Source organism: Vanessa tameamea, chromosome 22 (genome assembly GCF_037043105.1).
Source record: "Vanessa tameamea isolate UH-Manoa-2023 chromosome 22, ilVanTame1 primary haplotype, whole genome shotgun sequence".
NCBI classification, from domain to species: domain Eukaryota; kingdom Metazoa; phylum Arthropoda; class Insecta; order Lepidoptera; family Nymphalidae; genus Vanessa; species Vanessa tameamea.
The window spans coordinates 1957868-1979226 of record NC_087330.1 but is presented as its reverse complement, the minus strand read 5'-3'; the positions used below and the strand labels follow the sequence as shown (position 1 = coordinate 1979226).

Genomic DNA, 21359 nt, shown 5'->3' with positions numbered 1-21359 from the left:
AGAACTATTTAATGATCGATTTAATTTAAAGGATGACTAAAACTTAAAAAAATATATTAATAACAGTTTGAGATGGAGTTTTAATGAAAAGCTTTTTTTTAAAAAACGTCATTATAATAACTAATTTAATTTATTGAAATAGATAATTTATATATGAAGTTTAATGCCTCCTCTTTCTAGCCGGGTGCTCGAAGGATGCACTGAGGTTGCCATCGCCATTCTCGTCTTCATAAAAATACGGCTTACGAAACGATGACGCTGTAAAAATATACTTGCTTAAAACAAAATGATATACGTAAATATTATTAATATTTGCTATACTATAATTTATCTGTATTTATCTATCTGGAAAGAGAATAATTAGGGAAACTATGAAGGGTATCTCACGTGGCACGCAGTGGTGTCGGTCGCGGTGCAGGCGAAGGTGTGCGGGGCACGCACACACGTAGCCGCCCGCCGCGTTCACACACGCGAACTCACACGCGTGTGTGCCCTGCGCACACTCGTTCACATCTGCGCACATGTGTAGGAGTTTAAACACACTTCTGGAATAGCCTTTATTTACATTTACTAATTTCTACCACCTATTCTAAGAACTTATATTATACTTTCGTAATACGTATCCCAATTATCGTTCCTGGTTATATCTATGTTAGTAAGTTCTATTTATAGGTAACAGGTACAAATATTATCCAAACTGTAGAATTTGTGTTTATTTATTTATCCGGTTTACCAACAATCGTACCAAAACATTGAGAAAAAAACTTAGTTCATTAAAATAGCTAAATAAAGTGATTGATTATAAGTAAGCACATCATGCGTTTGTTTGAAGTCGCTAGTATGAAGATGCATTTCGATTGGAAATAAGATCCTGTAGTATAAAAAATCCCTGCCCATAAATAATTGTATTATAGATCACAATTAGAAATAACTGAATAGTACCTAAGCACCGTTGTCCCGCTCCCAGCGAGTAGTACCCCGGTGGACACGAGCAGCGGTATCCGCCCGGTAGGTTGGTACACACTTGCGTCGGGTGACAGTGGTTGATGTTGAACACGCACTCGTCGATATCTAATTTTAAAAAAAATATTTTTTTTTTATTTACATTAGTCATAAGTCCTAAGAGTCCTTTCCTTTTAAAAATATTGTTTTGAATCTTAATCCATAATATAATACATTGGTGGATAATTATGTAGCAAATTGTGATGCTAGCGACTTCATTCGATTGCAGGTGTCCTGACGATATTTACCCTCATTGTAAAAGACGAGATGAATTATAAACAATATAATTCGAGCACAAGAGACAGAGTGGTGCTTGTATAGATTTTAACCCGACCTAACTTCTTTATCTTCAACCATTTAACATTGAATCCTCAAATGGTACAGATACATGATAGAGATTCAAGTATCTGTACCATTGAGTGTGCGGTAAAAGAACATGCAATTTAATTTTATTATAAAATATAGAATTATTATACTTAGTTATTGTTCGACAAATAAAATAGCACCGGTATGGAAAATAAATTCTGACCGGAGAAGAACCGGCGAAATACTCCAAGAACTTTTCACAGTTATAAATAAACATAATATAATAATCTCGAGGACGAAGCACGAGTATATACGTATTTCCACCTGAATCCCACCAGTGGAAATAGGTCATGAACAGTTTTAATACTTATTCAAAATTGGTATTCAGAAATTGAATAAATTAAATGTCTCACCTTCACAAGTCTCATTCTCGGGAGTGTACATATAGCCGGGCTCGCAGGGACCTTGTTCACTTTGGTCCAAATTTTCTGTCACGTTCACATCGTAGTAAGACCGTTGTGGAGTTTCTGCAAGAATATTTCTTCTGGTTTAATTAATATTCCTTCTAAGATAATTCCAGATATGTTACATATGACTGTCCTTTTGATTGATTTCGGTCAATTCAGCCATTATTCTTGATAATGAGACTTGAGATTAGCCAACTACGCAAGGCATGTTGCACATTGCACTAGTTTGTCCGAAGGGATGGTAAATCCGACACGACCGGATAGAGATAAGGCGCATGACGGATTTACATGCTTTTTGAGGCACGGCAGTGTACACATTTCCAATTTCGAGACGAGAGCTGGTGACTGAAAAGCTTACGACGGAAAAACCTAATAACTATTTATCGGCTCGACTTGCGGCTTGAACCCAAGACCTCGGATTCAGTTGCATTATATCCAGCAACGAGACCAACGAGACAGTCTTTTATATATTATGGAACAGAGTTACTTTCCGTTTTTTCGAGTACAACTAAGTACTAATTAATTATAAAAATTCAAAAGAGTCATAAAGTGCTGCACTTATTCGAAACAATGATAGTTGTTTATATTATATGATATAATATATTTTATATTGAGCTACGTAAATTTAAAGATGTTATGGTTTGCTAGTCTACCCTCCTAAAATAAATAAAATGTGTTAATTACCAGGAGGAATGTAGAATTCATCATATCCTTCGGGTTGCGGTATAGGATCTGGATCCATTTCAAATGTTGCTTCAGGCATATAATCTGGATTCTATATTGATATAAAAAATTACGGTATACTTGATAATATTATTTAAAAAAAGTTGTTTTAAAGAAATCGTTAGAATCAGTATCGCTCACTATTTCTTCAATATTTTCTCCACTGCTGTGGAAGTCGGTAACTTTTTCTCGGTTCACTCGGCACTTCGGCAAGCCGGGACACTTTCGGATCTGATTAAATAAAAATATTATCTCCGCATAAGAATAATTACAACTTGATGTGAAACTGTCTTGTTCTACCTCACTAAATAGTTTTGTACAAAATCAATGAATACAAAGATGAAATTTTACACTAAACAGAAAACTGCACAAATACGTACTTGAACGTTATCTCCGATGCAGGGCTCCTCACTCCTGCAGCGGCGTGTTCGCGTCTGAGTACCGACACCACAGCTGGCGGAACAGGTGCTCCACCTGGACCAATTTGACCAACGTGCTGGTGCTTCTTCTTCCTAAGACCAAAATAGGAAGAAATAAAACTATACCTCAGATATATAGTCAAGTAAATATATGTGGATTATTCCCGAGATACGTACCTCACATGACGGCATGTAGCATTTTCTCCTGTCATTAGTTAAGCCCCTACACGCCGATTCGTCCAAAATAATTTTATCCGGTTGGCTGATTTTATCTGAATCATTATATTGATTTACTTATTTCACAATTTCTAACACAAAATATATTTTTATTACCATTTCAAGAACATGCAAATACTCAACATTAATAAAGTAGTCGTTGGTCCGAGGGACAAATAAACAAAACAAAATATAAAAACTAAATAAATCTTCCTGAAGTATCATAAATACTTAATAAAAGTGAAGTTTAACCTTAAGACAATTCTCAGGGTCAAAATTTACTGTTCAAATGTGGCCCAAGTATGTAGGCCTAATTTTAACGATGTACACGTCTGAACTGATGAATACTTAAGCACTTCTTGGCATTTTTCTTCTTCTTCTCATTTTTTTTAAATAACGGTACGAGCATTGGCATTTTCAAGCGTCACTTCTAAAGATATACATAATTCTGACAATTAGATATTTATTTATTTATTTCAGGAAAACAACAGCATATAACACAAAATATAAACATTAAAATACACTATACAGAGAATAGAGCCAATACTGTTTTCCATTGAATTATGCAAATTTGATATTAGTTAATAGCAAAACACAGTTTTAATAGATAACATGTCAAAGTAATAACCAAAACAATGAATTAAATATAACCAAAACTAAATAATAAAAAATAAAAATTAGGCGACACAGACTATGTTGTGAGTGTGGGTGTGGGGTTGGGTGTGGTAGCGCAGTTACACTGTTATTTTGTGCGTTTGTAAGTGATTGTATGTGTTTAGGTATATGTTACCGTAAGATTACAAAAAACGTTAGATTACGAGACAGATTGTAATCTGTCGAAATATTGTGAACTGTGAAATATGATTGCAAATTAACGCATTATTTTTCGCTATATTGTAATCTATGGTAGAATATGCTTTACGGGTTCGCTTGTTAGATACATTAAGAAGTACCCGCGAGCGCAACTCTAATGACTAAAGTTTCAGAGAAGAATGATAAGATTATAGAACAATGAAATATTTGGCTTTCAAATCAACAATAAATAGTGAAATTCCGGTAGTCTTGGCTCGTAAGAGCAATCTGTAGAAGATAAGACTACAACATGCTACGACGAAGGTTTTGTTTTTTAATTTGAAACTCACCAATAACGTTGTTTTCATCATCGATATATTGACATCGCCGAGCTCGGTTCTGATAGCCGAGCCCACATGTCACGTTGCAGTAACTCCATTGAGACCACGAACTCCATTTCCCTGGGACTATTAGGAATAGCAAAAGACAAAACAATTTTAAGCCTTTTTTTTTAATTTTACCATTACATTAGATAAACAAAAATAAAATCAAACTTAACATGAATATACAAATGAATGATAACTAAATTATGCCGTGCCAAATTCTGTCCTGCCAATAGACACTCCACGAACGTCAGCTCATGTAGGGCCCACGCTGCTCTCGGCGACGCACACGCAGGGGCCACGCCCGCCGCGCCACCACACACGTGCGTACCTCTCACCCGCAGGTAGTGCCGGCGGTGCGCGGCGCCGGCGCCGCTCTCGGCGACGCACACGTAGGGGCCGGCGTCGGCGGCGCGCGCGCTCCAGAGCGCCATGAGGCTGCTGCCTTGGACGTGTTGCACGTTGGGCTGTTGATCGCTTAGCCTCTGAACGTCCTGGTTGAATTGCACATACCATACTTCAAATCTAGTGGTCGATGTTAGTCAATGTGACCTTTATACTGTCATCTACAACTACAAATATATAAATTGTAATCAGCACAGATTTTTGACTGGTAGATCAACAGCAAATTTGGTGTCTTATGCATAAGTAATTACCGATGCCTTAGATAAGAAAAAAGTATTAAATTCAATATAGTTTATTACACTCAAACTCAAATTCCTTTATCCAATATAGAAGCATTACACTTATTGATAGTCAAATTAAACACTACCACCGGTTCGGAAATGAAAATACTCTGACCTGAGAATAACTGGCGAAAGAAAATAACATTGATTTTAGGAAAGCGTTTGATGCCGTGAACCACAGAATATTATTGAAAAAATTTGAACATGTGGGAATTCATAGTTCTTCATTGAGAGGGGTTGTGTGTTGTCTAGAAAAACATTGACAATTAGTTAATATTTGTGGTTTTAGGTCAGCCGCAAATGTGGTAGCTTCAGGAGTACCTAAAGGATCACACTTAGGCCCTTTATATTTTTAATTTTTGTAATTGATTTATGTATTGATTTACAGTTCTAAATATCCTGGAGTAGTGTATCCTGGAGTAGTGGAGCCCAAACTATCAGGTTCTCATAAATAGACTTGAACGTGTTGAAAATATTTTTTTATACAATCTTTCTTACACTGATAATAAATCGTAATCGTAATGTCTTAAATCGTACACACAGTGAATTATTTTTAAGAAAGTTCACTTTACACTAGAAGAAAAATAAACGACATTATCTTTTTTTACAAATTAATTTATGGGCTTATTGACTCGTCCGTATCCTGGAATGCACATGCGTTTCCACTCCTCGACCAAATAGTCGCCTGCCTAACTATAAGACCTTTTGTCTTCCTATCACTAGAACAATATCTTAGCCACTCACCTTTATAGCGCATCTGTTTCTCTTATATAGTATTCGTCCTAATTATGATATTTTTATTGACCGCTCTAAAGCCTCAATTTTTTATTTTTAAAAACAGTTTTATTATCTTAATTTCATAATACGCGTGCTTCTCGAGCCGCCCGTCTGTCCAAAATACGGCTAGCGCTGTGGGTTCGAGTGTGAGAGGAGAAGCTTGCCTGCCGCTGCCGTATGCGTAAGAGAAAGAAAAGCCAGACAGATTGGTGCCGTAACGCGTTACGTAACGAAGTGGTTTACCCTTCCATAAGAGTCATCACTTAAATAAATTCAAGCTTGGTTTTTATTGCTATCATAGGCTAGACGCTAATTTATACGTAATAAAAAGTACATTTCGTGTCTACATCAAGAATGAAATTTTTGATTGACATAACTAAAAATATCTATTTTGATTGGAGTATGAGCTTAACATGACTTATTTAAAGATAATCACCTTGTACCAAGTTATCTTAGGTAGAGGATTTCCATCTACTTCGCATTTCAATACAATGCTCTTCCTCAAGTCGACCACATGTTCTTCAACGGTGCTGTTTCCTTCGTTACCGACAATTGTTGGTGCCTTTTGTATCACCACGTCGTATATCAGTTCTGTCGTACCAACTTTATTCGTCATTATACATGAATACTTACCACTGTCTGCTACTTCTGTATCTTTTACTATCTACAGTAAAAACAAAAAACTATCTTTGTGAAATTCATCTTAAATTAACAATAAGTTATAACCTTTTAAGAATCTTACCAAGGTATAATTGTCATCCTGCAGTTGAACTCTTTGTGATTCTGTAATCTCTATGTATGGATGTTTCACCCACATCACGTAAGGCCTCGGTCGTCCTTCCGCGGGACATGTTAAGTTTAATGTTGTATTTATGAAAACACTTGCATGTTTTATATTGTCTTTTGGTATTGGGGGAGGAACTAAAATGTATTCAGTTTTCAGTTTTTTCCAAGACCCAACACGGGTCCAATAAAGATACGAAAAATATTTTAAAATGTATACTTGAGGTGATATTTTATAATATAGATAACGTTATGTATTTAAGAAGGATATTAATAATATATTAAATAATGTTAGTGCTTGTAAGTAATTTTACGTAAATTTAAACCAACTTGACTTACCTAAAATATCCACCAAATATACCACACTTGACTCTCCAACTTTGTTTCTAGCCACGCAAGTGTAATTTCCAGATTGTTCCTGCTTAGCACGCTTAGAGATAACAATTTCACCAAAATCAGTCGACACCATGGTGTCGTCATAGAATCTCAAAGGCAAGCTATCTTTAAACCAGTATATATCTGGTAAAGGATTTCCGTAAGGATGACAATGCATATAAAATGCTTGACCTAAGATAGCTTCTAAATTTATTTCATTTTTCGAATGATTTGCGTTCTGGAATAGTGTTTGGAAGATTCGTGGTGGTTCTGAAAAATATTTAGCTGTCCAAAATACTGTTCTCGTATAAATGATGATATGTGTTCGAAGCTACGAAAATCAATGTTGATTAACTATTTAAATATAAAATATATATTTGTACATTTACACAATTTACAATTGCTTAATTAATTTAGACTGGTTTATCATTATTTTAGTTATCCTTTGATATTTTGACATTTTAATAAATATTTTGAATGCGTGTTAAAAATAATGACTTCTGTCGATTATTGTTTGTAATTATAGAAATTTAAATGTAACTGACAATTATCTGACTAGCATTATAAATGCGAAAGTTTTTATAGATCACAATCACGCCACAAAGCCAAAAATGCCGTAGGATCGTAGGAACTTTTGCGTTGCAGTTCAACTGTTTCAACACCCTACAGTGATAGTATTGCTGTTTCTTAACAATAAAAAAAAATGTAGGTATTTGTAATTTAATTATGCATTATCTTTAAAAACAGAATAATAACTAAACTTTAAATTGCACAATTGCAGATTTATGAGTCCAACTACTTATTTCATACATACCTAAAACGTTGACTTTTATCTTCTTCTCTTGAATACCTCCTTCATTAGACGCTACGCAGGTGTATTCTCCGTTATCGGAAGTGGAAACTCGATTAAAATTCAAATCAGCGTAGTCGATACCCTCACCGTTTTGACTAATAGTATTGCCATGTCTGATCCACTGAATTATTGGCGAAGGACTGCCAGCAGCTTTGCATGCGATTCTCACTTTAGTATCGAGCTAAAATATTTACTGATTTATAAGACTGAATTCCATTGAAAAGTTTTATTAGTGTGAAAACAAATACGTTATATACATATTTTTAGATAAGCGGACAAGCAAGTGGTCCTCCTGATAGTAAATGATAACCACTGCCCAAAGACCTTTGCGAATATGATAAGAATAATCATAATATGATGAATATAAAGTAGCTGCAACTTAATCTCTTTTTAATCCATTCTTGAATATATAGATGCTGATGAAAATATTCGCATATATCGAATAGAAAAGCTTATTAGGCCAGTGCAAAATAGTACAAGACAATAGGCTTGAAATAAACAATAGGCTCCTTCATTATTCACGAAAGATCTTGCGCCAGATACCGAACGCTTAAGACTTCTCTTATATTACTTCAGAAATACATCAAAATCATCAAAAATATTTCAAAGACACACTATCAAATATGCATAATGTTAGTAGCTAGTACGCTAAAATAAAATTCAAAAAATCTTACGCTAATCTCTACGTTGTCCTCTACACGACTCCCCTCTCCATTTACATACAACACAACACTATCAACGGTTGCACCGGAAATAACAAAAACTCGGTACACCAGGTGAGCGACGCCCGCCTCGTTGGTCGCGTCGCAGCGGAACAGACCTTCGGATTGTTGAGTGACGTTGCTAGATTTCAGTGTAGTGTTTTCAGTAATCCAGTTGGTATTGCTGTTAATTAGAAAATCTACACTTTATACAAAAATCCGGAGAAATTATTATATGAAAAAATCGCAACGTCTATTAGGTAGAAAAACACTACGAATTTATAAAATTAGTTAGACTTACTTAAAAGTCCAAGATATGGTCGGTTTCGGATTTCCTTTAGCGATGCATTCGAGACTGGCATTGACCCCGGGTTTTAGTTGAACTTCGAGCAAGTCAAACTCTGATATAAATGGTCGTTCTGAAAGAGTTATTTTATTCGCACTACTGTATCTGATCACAAATAAAACTAACTACACTGGGAACATGCGTATCTGTGAAAGACAACTATTTTAGGACTTTTTTTGACTTCTAATTCTCTATCACAAGTTTCGTACCATCGACTTACTCAACACTTCAAAGCTGAATCGCCTTCGGAAGGTCCCGTGTTCGTTTCTCGCGACGCATTCGTACTCTCCGCTGTGTCGCAGCTGTACGTCCAATATTTTCAACACGTCCTCGTCTTCGCCAAAAATGGGCTTCGAATTGAACAACCATTTCATCTGGTGGCAAAAAGTTAAAACCAGCTTGAGACCTCAAACATCGTAAAGCTTTGATCAAGCTATACTTTAAAAAAGTATAGCTTGATCAAGTAATCTACTAAAATACGTGTTGAGTGGTTGGTACCTATCCAAATGGGTTTGCACAAAGTGCTACTACCTAGTCAAACTTTGGCTTAGCTTAGCTACTCTACTTACAAGCAGCAATATGCAGTGATGTTGTGTTCGATCTAACGGATGAGTGAGTCATTATAACTACAGTCACAAAGAACATTTTGATTCCCAGTGTTGGTTGCGCTTTTCCATTGTAAGAAATAACTAATATTACTAACAGTGCCAATGTCTATGGTGACTACATTCCATTGGTTGGCGCATTTCCCCTCCTCTTCTGCTTAATACTTTTATTTAGAGGCTGTTAAGCCATTCTTTGTCTTCTTATATGCTCATTATTGCAGTTCCTATATCTGAGGGAAAGAAGCCTAGGATAGGGTAGGCAAGAGCGGTGTACGAACGTGTTGGAACGAAGGTTAGAAAGGATAAAAAGGACATGTATTCGATTGGGTTCTATCGGTAGGGCATTTAAGCACAGTGGTATAGGGGCAAGGAAGTGCATTGGGCGAGGAGCACCAAAATAAGTCATGAAGAAAAAAGGTTACTACAGTCGTTGGTAACGCCTGGTCTCCGCTATTCCAACGTAACCGCGAGATTCATAAGTAGATTCAACGCACGGGTAAGCGATAACCGTGAATTTGCAGGACATTCGAGCCGTCCCCTCCGAGTGAAAACCGAGGCTTGACTCAACGTATAAATTACTTTTGGCACTGGTGCATTTTTGTGAAGTAGACTGGTACAGAAAGGAAACCCTCCCTGAACATAAAGAATCGTCGAAATGAGGCAGAGAAGGGTTTACGACCCTACTGACTATTTGGCAGTCAACTGCTGCCTTCCTCAAAAGGCAAAGTTAAATGACGTAACTACCGACCTGTGCACGAGGTTCCGCATCGGTTTGACAGTGGAAGTAGTGGTCCGAGCCCTCGAGCGCGCGCACTGCTTGCGGCGCGGAGGGGGGCGCGGGGGGCGCGGGCGGCGCGGGCGGCCACTGCACGCGCAGGCGCACGTGTGCGTGCGCGGAGCCCACGGCGTTGGCCGCCACGCACGCGTACTGCGCGGCGTGCGCGCGGGAAACGTTGGCGAACTTCAGGCCGCCGGCGGATATCAGCTCCGCGTCCTGCGAGTATGGAAATGAATTTATCGCAATCGCTATCGAGTGTACCTGCATAAAAACTGGCAAATCAATACTAACAATATTTTTGGAACACTTTATGATTACAATCTACGAGAACAGTAAAAAAAAAAAAGAGAATTGGTCTGCAGTGTTTGGACTAAAAAATATGATTGAGCTTAAACAAACTAAATACTATTTACAATAAACAGTTTACCTTCGTTTAAAGCATGACGACGCCGGAAATCTAACATTAGGTGTTTGTATTTATAGTTTATTTGATAATCAACATAAAATACGTGTTGTAAAAAGTTCTGATTAACAAGCTTATTTAAGATAGTATGTAGTGTATATGCGTTAACCTTATACCATTTCACAGTATGGCCGTGCGTCACTGGACATTCTAGTTCTACGGCGCTTCCTTCCAGCGCTGTTACTGTGCTGACAGCGCTCTCATCCTGCATCACTGTAGGCAACGCTGGAAATAATCATAGTACTACTTTGTATAAACTAATCTACGCATTAATACATTTATAATTGGAATACCTGATTTTAATACTACACACAATAAACATAACTGTTATTGGACACCAATCGAAGGACCACTGTACGAGCCAGGCAGCGCGTACAGTGCTATGTATCGTCGCATAAGCATTTTCACATTATTGCATCAGTTCGTGTACGGCTTAGCAGTCATACCGCGCGCGCTCATATCATTATATCATATAGTTCTTAATTACTTACAATCAATATATCAATCCATCTATCAATCAATATATCAATCAATATCATATATCAGAGACTTTCATTCCACTCTACAATCAACTATCACTAAAAGGTTGTACGGACCGTACAACCATAATCTATTCGAACATATGAACACTACGATTTTCTCTTAGTATTAGAGAAATAACATCAAATAACTTACAATATATTTCAACTGTGACGTCTTTAGTATCGTTTCCCGCACCGTTAGTGGCCACGCACGTGTATATCCCGCTGAGGTCTTCAGAAGGGCTTTTGATGGTAAGCGTGCCGTCAATGTCTATATCGTATCTGCTATCTGGTATCAAAACAATTTAGTCCTATGTTTGTTACATGGTAAAAAAAATTGGTCTGTACAAACATTCTATTCAATAGAAGAAGCTCGAAACTCGCCGCAAATATGTACGAAAACATTCGTTTGCCGTATGTTTTTTTATGACATTGAAACTAACTAATAAATGCAACGGCAAAGTATTAAGAATATTTTAATACGAAAACACAATGAATTTCTCATTGAACAAGTCATTGATGAAGATGATAATTCCCCCGAGATTCGACTAGAAGATTGTAAAACAAAGAGACGATCTCACCTCTATCAAGATAATACCCGTCCTTAATCCAAGAGACGTAAGGACGAGGATTCCCCGCAGTGCGACACGAGATAGTCAGAGCAATGTCTAAGTCTGATGCGACGTAGGGCCCCGTATAGTTATCGGCGAGTATTTTTGGCTTTTCTGGAAGTGTAATCATCATTTCTGCATTATTTAAATTGCCAGTTTTATTTATGTTATTAATATTTTTTATTTTGGAATAGAGAAACCGACAAGTATGTATATAATTCTTCATACCAATTACAGTGACGTAATAATTCTTTTTAGCAATTCCGGCTAAATTTTCAGCAATGCAAACATACAGGCCTTCGTTGGTCGAGCTGACGTTCTTTAAATAAAGGTTGCCAATATCATCAAAACTAAAATGTAAAAATATAACATCATAATTCATTTTATAATTAAAAAATTAAACAACTTAATATATTATGATAATTAACGGAAGGCGTTAATCACAATAAGAAATTAATAAGACTCATAATAAAGTATAATTTGGTTAACTCGTCTATTTGCATTAGTTTTATTAAGCTCGTCTACAGCTGAACAAGATCATGGCTTCAAACCGCGGGTCAAGCCAATAAAAAGATTATTGGTGGATTCCATTTAGAAATTCTCAGAAGCAGTCTAAATAAGATAAAAAAAAAGTAGAGTGCACTTGTGTTTCGCACTTGGCCAATTTCTATCTAATTCCTCTAATCCAATATGACATATTTTAACTGGAACATCTCAGCATAACTACTGAGATTCGTGCCGGTTCTTTTCGGTAGAACAGAACATTCCGAACCGATGGTGGCTTTACGTATAATCGCTTAAAATAACTCAAATTCAAAAGCGGTTTAAAAGTCTCCATGAATATGTACGATTATAATTTGACTTTTATTTTTGATAGATATGTTAGCCTTACATAATTTAATTCTCTTAAGATGAATAACAGTTACTTTATATATGTAGTATTATCAATTAATGTCTCGTCTTGGAATTCCCATATGATTTCCGGTAGCGGAAAGCCGACTGCGTCACACGCTATGTGCAAGTCTGATCCAATTTGAACCTCTTTGAATACATCCATCGGCGGTTCTATGTGTGGTGGAACTACGAACAACAATAATTAATATTTTTATCGGACATCTTTAATACAAAGCTATTTTATATCCCAAAAACGCGTAAAAGCAAGTGGGCATTTTCAAAATGATAAAGCAGTTCATTAAAATCGTATATTATTATAAAATTACTAAACTTTTATACAAAAGTTCGTTATAATTCCTCTATCGATATTTACCCCAAACATACAACGTGTAGGTGAGTGACGCGGTTCCGTACGGGTTGCTCGCGATACACGTGTAATCGCCGAAGTCAGTCACGTTTGCTACAAACCTGTGAATTCCAGATTTACACGTATAAAAATATATAATACTCTTGGATGATTTAAATTCGACTCGGTGTCTGGCGGGCTCAATTCTACGTCAAATTTATTTCATAGATTTACTTTTTTGGATCGAATATAACCGGTACGTCTACAACGACTTCTGGATTATACTACTCCTCACTGTCGACGGTAGGACAAGTCCAGGAGGATAGGCCGAAGAAAGAACCAGAACTGCAACAGTCTCACGTACTGTGTTGTCAAAGATCAGTGAATCATTAAAATTGTAGGAAGCGTCTCACGTTTCCTGAATACAGTTAAAGCCATTCACGTGAGATGAAAACTCAAAGTGAGTCTTTAGGCCCGCGCCTCGCACTGACCGCAGGCCGTCGGCGCCCCGCAGCGCGCGGCGCGCGGGCGCGCGCGGCCAGCGCACGGCGGGCGGCGGCGCCCCGCGCGCGGCGCAGCGCAGCCACACCAGCTCGCCCTCGCGCGCCCGCACCGCCGTCTCCGCGCCCGCGATCTCTGGGGGCACTGACCGCGCCGGCACAGGTGACTATCGTATGACTATATTGAGAAAAACGCGGTCGCAGCCGTCTCATCGAGTTCGGCTTCCGTGATGACCGAACTTTTTATATTTCATATTAATATATATTATTAAACGACTATCGCGTAATAGTATATATTACATGTTACATATGGTAGGAATACTATCTTTAAAAACTATAAAATAGTATAAAGACCGCGTACGCAAAAAAAATGTTTTCGCAAACAATTTAAATGAAAGAAGAAAAAAGTTAGTAAAAGTTGTAGACTTTTTTTTGTAGAATTTTTTTTTCTAAGAGTCAATATGAAAATCAACTGAACATGTCCGCACTGAAAGGTAATTGAGTAAATGAAACTCACTGTATACGATGATATTAAAGTCCTTGGTAACGAAACCCAAAGCGCTGCTCGCGTTACATCGGAACGCGCCGGAGTCGTACGCAGTCGCGTTCGCCAGCACTAGAGCACTGTCGTTATTCAAATATCTGAAACGTATATAAACTTTTTAGAACTAATGAACAATATTAAGGTCCTCGTCAAATTTAGTACTAAATTAATCCTTAAAAACTCAATAAATTAACATATGTATATAAATCTAAAAAAAATTGGATAACACTTCAAAATTATTGACTGCCTAAGTAAAGCAAAGGTGTTCTTTGGGGTTCTATTCCAAATCAACTTTTTTATTTAATGCTTATGAAAGTGTAAATATTTCTTTGAAAAATAAATTAGTTAATCTGTTTATATCTTAATAAACGAAGTTATATACAAAACGCAAGAGATGTCTATCGAACATTGTCTAGCATTATAAAGATTAGTCTAAGTGTGTCTTATGTAATTAATTCTTTTTATTTATATATTACATATTATTCGTAGGCGAATATATGTATATATTACTTTATAATATATACTCTATATTTATACATTATTGTTATTATATATAAATAAACATTCACACACAAATTATTTCCTTTAAAAATAAAAAGAGATTAAATGGACGCTCAATTTAAATTATTATTTTTGCTTAATTTTACTGTCATCTATTAAATTATTATTAATATTTTTTATAATAGTGTAAATTCAAAACATTCACATACACATGACTAGAATATGTTATGGGTAATTCATCTTTTGTCCAAGTTACGATTGGCGGGGGAACTCCCGAGACGTTGCAACTAAGCTGCACTGCGTTACCGGACCTCACTTCTATGGGACCTTCCAAGTGATTTTCTTGAGACACATTGAATTCTGGCGGGTCTGTAATGTTGTATTACAAATTATATATATCAAGACTTTTAAGTTTTTTTTTTCGCATTCTAACTGATTTCGATGTACAATGCTTAAATAAAAAGATAATATTTTATTGCATAGCTAATAACTCGCCCAAAGGAATATATATCCAAGGCGGAATAGTTTTAGTATCAAAATAACAACGTCATTTAAGTTGTGTATTTTTTTTTTAAGTAATTTGCTGTCATGTGTTGTAAAGTATAGTAAGGCTGTAAAATGATTATTTTAAAATGATTATTATGGTTGTAATTACTTTTATGAATGAAGAAAAGTGTCCTACAAGGTTCTATTTTATGACCCACTTTTGTTTTTATACTTAAAAACAATCACTAGAAAATGAACTGATGGATTTATACGGGATATATTGATGTGCTATATAGCTAGGATATGATGAGATATTTTTAATGGAGCACCTTATTATATTAAATGAGTCATTCTTGTATACATATAAATTTATTTCGTATATCTTAGAAACAGCTCTTAAGATTTGACTCAAAGTAATAAGTAGATTGTTACCAAATAATGTCAATTTACCACATAATAAAACCTTTTTCATAAATAATTAATAGCGCTGAACGAAAATCAGTAGCCCAAGCAATCATCGTAAAGTCAACTCACACTGTACTATCAAATCCACGTCATACAAGTCACTTCCAATTATGTTCTCCGCAGTACACCGATACTTTCCAGCGTGATATTTCTGAACTTCTGATATTATGAGAAATTTGTTATCTGTTACGGATACGCCATCAGGTAGCGAAGAGAAATCAGAATTATCATCTTTATACTGCCAAGTTATTCTCGGTTCAGGATTGCCCCTCGCAAGTCTGTGAATTGTAAGTTTATTTTATAATTAAAAAAATACAATCTGAATCTTATTTATGAAATAGATAAATTATAATAATAATCTAAGACTACATAACATTTACGTTAAATTTATCGTACACAATCCAAAGCCAAATTAACTTTACATGTAGCTTTACATGTAAATACAATATACATGTAATATAAATTATGATCTTCTATAAGAAAATTACATACATACGACAAAACACACTACTACAGATCTTATCAAATATTTATTTAGTAATTTTCTTTTTTACTGACTTTATTATTAAATTAATCACTCACTCATACTAATGCACGCCGATCATTTCGGAGTGAGATTCGATGTATACTAAGTATCACAATAGTGAATTAGTGAAGATACGAAATATTCTACAGTATAACATTACTAGAATATGTAACCAGGTGATTCATCTAGAAACCAACCAACTTAACCAAGGAATTGTTAATATTTCTTACATCGCCATTGTCTATGGGCGGTGGGGACCACTTACCATAAGGTCGCCCATTTGCTCGTCTGCCTACGTCTATCATAAAAATAGATTGTGATTTAATATTAAAACAACAAAACTTACCTACATTTGATTGTTGCCATTTTGCTCTGCTGTGTAACGATCTCAGATGGCTCTTTCGATATGAGAGGTTTTGCTAAAATATTAAATATGTTTAAAGGGTTTTGACATATAACCTAGAAGTTTAATAATAGTACAATCCTTTTTAATTAAGTAAACAAACTTACCTAGTCCATGCACTGCCAAATTCCCAATAACCGACATATTTTCAAAGCCATTATCCGCTTCACACACATACCGCCCCAAATCGACAAAGTCCACTCTACGTATGCTCACAATCGTGTTGTCATCAGATATACTTATCCTGTCGTTAGTGTTGATACGAGTGTTGTTGTGATACCACGTGATGTGGGGGGGAGGGTAAGCATCAATGTCACAGGTAAAGTTGATTTTTGAATACATTTCTACTGATGTATCTGAATAATGGTTATTGTCGTCAGATTAATAGGCATAGCCTTGCTAAAATTACTTTCAGACATTTTTCATTTGTAAAATTAAAATATTTAGAGCCAGTAAGATCTATTTAAATACGACATATATTCTACGACCTGATATTTCTAAAGCGTTAATAACTGGTAGTATCGATTTTATAATAAAAAAGAAGATTTTAACACTCAACCGTCATATTTTAACAAGAAACATTTTGAAATGCCAATCAATCGAGAAGGCTGATTTTTGTATAATTTTTTTCAATATATACCAGGGGAAAGGTGAAAACAGCAAAAAAACGTCATAACTGCACGATGACTTTATTTTTCAGTTTTGCCCTCAATATCTCAATATTTTTTTCAAGATGGCGGCGAACGTACATAGCAAATCAAGATTAACAATTTCAAATTAAGCCTTTCTAAGCTCTCCGTACAATATATCCAAAAATCAGCCTTCTATGTTCATTTTCATTTCTCAGTCTGTATTTTGTATATAATGACTAGACTACAAGTCAAGTTTTAAAACCAAGAAACTTTTTTAAATCAATTGAAAATAATCGAAAAAATAGATTAGAAATAGATTTTCTTAAGTACCTGTAAAACCGTTGATGAGTGTCATTTGTCTCCTCACTTCGATAGTAACACTGTCTTGATTGATACCTTCTGAATTTTCTCCAAAACAAAAATACGTCCCATTCACGGGTTCTTTTCGACTATCTAACGTGAGGACACTTTTATACACCTTCGATTCAGGATTCGTTACCTTATTAAGAAATAATATATAAAGTATACAAATTGGCATAAGCCTAGACGACTTAGTCAATCTGTACTGAGACTGCGGGTTAATCATTTGTATTTATAATTTACTTTAAATTCACCTTATTCTGCTTGGTGATGAAAACAGCGAAAACGACGACAAAACCTACATGTCTCGGACAAAAACAGCATTGGAAAACATTTACAGGCTTTTTCTTACTTAACAAATGAACGAAATTCTTATATGACCTGGAGTCGGACATTCGTATTGATGGTGATTGGATTTTTTCAATATACTTTCAAAAACTTACAACGTTAGGCAGAAATCTCTCAGTCTCCATATGCCATACAATACGCGGTGCAGGCTTTGCCATCACTGTGCAGGATAGTTGGAAAGTGGTACCGTTTAAAATTGTTATGTTTTTTGACCCTTCAATAGTCACTTCAGGTTTTACAAGGACTGTGAGTGCAATTGAATCAGATCCTGTAAATAAGTAAGAAATTAATTGCCGGGTATAAATAAATACAATACAAATAAATCGGTAAACATTTTTATAAAATAGAAACTAACTTTTGTCGTTATAAAAGCGAATTATCATAAACAGTTGAAGATTTTTGGGATTTCTGTACATGTTTTGAACAACAGTGCAATGGACGCAAATACTAGTAGTACATTTATGGGCTTAACCATGATTTATGATAGAGGGGAGGGGCTGGTCGCAAGAATCAGTTAGTCAGGTTATCACTGGAAGATATTTGAAAGTAAAATTGTTTATTAGTATCGGTTTTATCAATAAAATAAAATCTTTGCTCGAGACTCTCAGAGGTCTCATTCATGATGCGATTTACGAATGATACAATTCAGACAAAAAATCAACTTTAATTTTAAAGATTTTTATTGAATGACATGTTTTACAACAGATATAATATATAACAACGAATATCAGAAGATTCAGATGTTCATAGTGGTAGCCCTGAATGAAAAATGACCTGAGATTGAATTAATACTGTAATTTTTGTCATTAGCATGGTCAATGCTGGCAACTATGATGTTACCTTGTGACTTGTGTACACTGACTGACTCGCCCTTCTAATCGAAATAAAACAATGATATGTAGATGAGTGATACCTAAGATGTGTTTGCACAAAGTCCTAACACAATGTGCATAAATATCAAGCTACCGGAAAAATTGTAGCAAGAAAATAATTGTAATCAACATACCCGAATAGGAATCTCGTAACGCAACACACGTCCAAATTCCATCATCTGTTACATTTTTAACATCTAGGACTGCATTGTAACTACCGTTAATGTCGTATTTTTTTACTGTGTCATTGTTATGTGACCATAGAACTTGTAAGGCATTCTCCACATGGCAGACAAATTGTACGTCAGAGTGTGCTCTTTTAGTGATTGCGTGAGGACCTAAGATTTGGGCTATGGGTTCCAACTGTATGATTATATTAGTGGAATCATTTGTGTAGCCAGCTGCGAATTGATAAAATGATTATTTTTTTACGTTTTTTAATTAATCTTATTTAACTAAAATGCCCTTTATTAAAATTGATATTATTATATTGCATTATATAAGTCTTCGTTCATTTTATATACAACTCAATAAATGGAACCTTTGTATGTTAACTATTTGATTGAGAATTTATTTGAGTGATATTGTATTAGGTAGTTAGATCAAAGATATCTTGGACAAATATCGCAAGTTCAAATGCGATCCAACATAACTCAATTTCACCTCCTAAAGAGTATTTATGTTTGATTGAAAAGTAATATAAACTTTTTGAGTGAAGAAACGTGCGCGAGCAAAATGAAATTCTGTCAACTACCCACAACATAGCAGTATGGTATTATCAGATAAGCTCAAAATATTCGCCTTGAGATGAAAACATAAATGGGCTGTAACTTCATCACCATTGTTCATCAAAATATAATTATTGATATACAATATAAGTTTTGTTTCATTCTTAAATATTTGAAGCAAAGTTCATTTTGGATATTGTCGTGTTGTGATAAAAATTTAAAGACTTACCTCTGTTAACAGCGACGCACGTATACACACCACTGTCTTTTTCACTTATATTTCGTATTGTTTTGTTGAACGTGTAATAGCCGTCTAAGCTTGGCTCCAATTTGATATCTACCACTAGACAAAGAATACCAACTTTCGATTTGATACATACATACATTAACGATTTAAAATATTAACGAGTTAATACTACAGCTAATGCAGTCCTAAACAATACTCTGGACAAACTCAAGATATGTGCACAGACAAAAGTGCACTCATAATCAGATGAGACGACAAACTCTACACAATCGGAAAGATTTCAAACGGTGGACCATCGTCTTAACGTTAAGTCTTTTCTGAGGAACGTAAGTTTAAATACTGCAAACTTCCAAAACCTAGTTTGCTATTGTCAATTTCTTGTCAGGATATGCAATTACATTTCACGTATAATACGAATTACATTAAGAGATACTAGTAAATATAAAATGAACTGGCGCAAAAATAGTGTCCATTGTAATATTTTGAAGAAATAAACTTACCATAACTCTGCAGCGTGCCATTGAAAACTATCTGCGTGCGTTGCAACAGAGCTTCACTGAATATGTCGCAGGAGATTGTCAAATTTTCATGTTCAGACAATGATACGTTTACTGATGAGATGTCAACTCGGGGTGGATCAACTAAGGGTTAGAAATAATAATCAATAGATAGTATAATTGTGTATAAACCTAAGCCATTTGTCAAATTTTGACCTAGTTCTTAACGTCCCTTATAAGATATTTTTCTAATCAGGGAAATTCCTGTTTTCTGGGTAAAAATCGAAATAAAGTCAAGCATTGTGAGTTCTATTCCGATTAGGTTTTTACTAATATTTATTTTATTATACTAAAAAAATGTTGGATGGTAATGTACTTTAAGAAGATGGATAAGGAGTATATGATTTACATTGATAACGGAGTATAAAAGAATGGTAAAAGGTCTCCCTTATTTATTCCCGTAAAACTGTATCTCATTTTTATTTTTATCATATCTAAGCCATATCTAGTACGAAAAACAGTCATCGATCACGAATGAAGGGCTCTATACTGTTTAGTGAGTCTCTTGAATTCGAATACTCTAGATGAACTACATGCCATAATTCCAAAAAGTCTCACCAATCAAATCAACGACAGTACTAGCCGTACTGCGTCCTGCGACGTTCCTCGCTACACAGTAGTATACTCCGACATCTCCTTCACTCATGTCTTCGATTACATATTCTGCCGTCACACTCTGTCTGTTAAGATGAAATTGAAAAACAATTAAAGAGAAAGATTCTAAAATACATGAAAAAGTGGTACAGATACGGCACTCACAGCGCGGCGACGGGCGCGGCGCGGCTCCAGGCGACGGAGTGCGGCGCGGCGCTGCGCGAGCGGCACGCCAGCCGCACGCGCTCGTGCGCGCGCGCCCGCACCTGCGCGGGGCGGCCGGCGTCGTTTCTTTTATTTATTTACTAGGCCGGCGGGCAACTGGGCCACTCGATGGTCGCCACTGTCCGCCATTGGCGTTGCTAAGATGATTATGTCCCTTGTGCCTGTAGTTGCACTGGCTCGCTCATCCTTTGAGCCGGTACAAAACGAGTTAAAAGTCTTACGTCCGACAATTTTACAAAATTAAATTGAGTACTGCTACCGATCAATTTCGAACTGAACTATAGAAATGATAATTATTAAATAAAATTGTTAATTTATATGTAA

At 35.7% G+C, this 21359-nt stretch overlaps 1 protein-coding gene across 1 annotated transcript; it reads right to left on the bottom strand.

The window, feature by feature from the left end:
* Positions 1-113: 113 nt before the first annotated feature.
* LOC113402258 (hemicentin-2-like) lies at positions 114-21072 on the bottom strand. Its single transcript, XM_064218514.1, has 37 exons — positions 20976-21072; positions 20775-20896; positions 20160-20300; positions 19642-19755; positions 18819-19085; positions 17908-18080; positions 17435-17603; positions 16580-16828; positions 16416-16488; positions 15613-15821; positions 14802-14961; positions 14065-14189; positions 13539-13692; positions 13075-13169; positions 12734-12887; positions 12036-12157; positions 11778-11921; positions 11351-11485; positions 10785-10900; positions 10183-10428; positions 9050-9203; positions 8785-8902; positions 8457-8667; positions 7744-7963; positions 6894-7199; positions 6514-6692; positions 6208-6435; positions 4640-4802; positions 4276-4392; positions 3095-3189; positions 2879-3010; positions 2640-2729; positions 2460-2550; positions 1722-1835; positions 943-1071; positions 388-513; positions 114-258 (listed from the first exon to the last, which is right to left on the bottom strand). The coding sequence occupies exons 2-37, from the start codon at positions 20860-20862 to the stop codon at positions 161-163; spliced, it is 5505 nt and encodes a 1834-aa protein (XP_064074584.1). The 5' UTR covers positions 20863-20896; positions 20976-21072; the 3' UTR covers positions 114-160.
* Positions 21073-21359: the final 287 nt, after the last annotated feature.

What these genes read in the sequence shown, in the direction of transcription:
- LOC113402258 (XM_064218514.1), bottom strand. Translation starts at nt 20,862, where the DNA reads ATGAGTGAAGGAGATGTCGGAGTATACTACTGTGTAGCGAGGAACGTC. An exon ending in CGTGGATTTGATAGTACAGT is followed by an intron (nt 14,962 to 15,612) that starts GTGAGTTGACTT and finishes ACAACATTACAG; the next exon opens with ACCCGCCAGAATTCAATGTG. An exon ending in CGGGTATTATCTTGATAGAG is followed by an intron (nt 11,486 to 11,777) that starts GTGAGATCGTCT and finishes TTTTGATACCAG; the next exon opens with ATAGCAGATACGATATAGAC.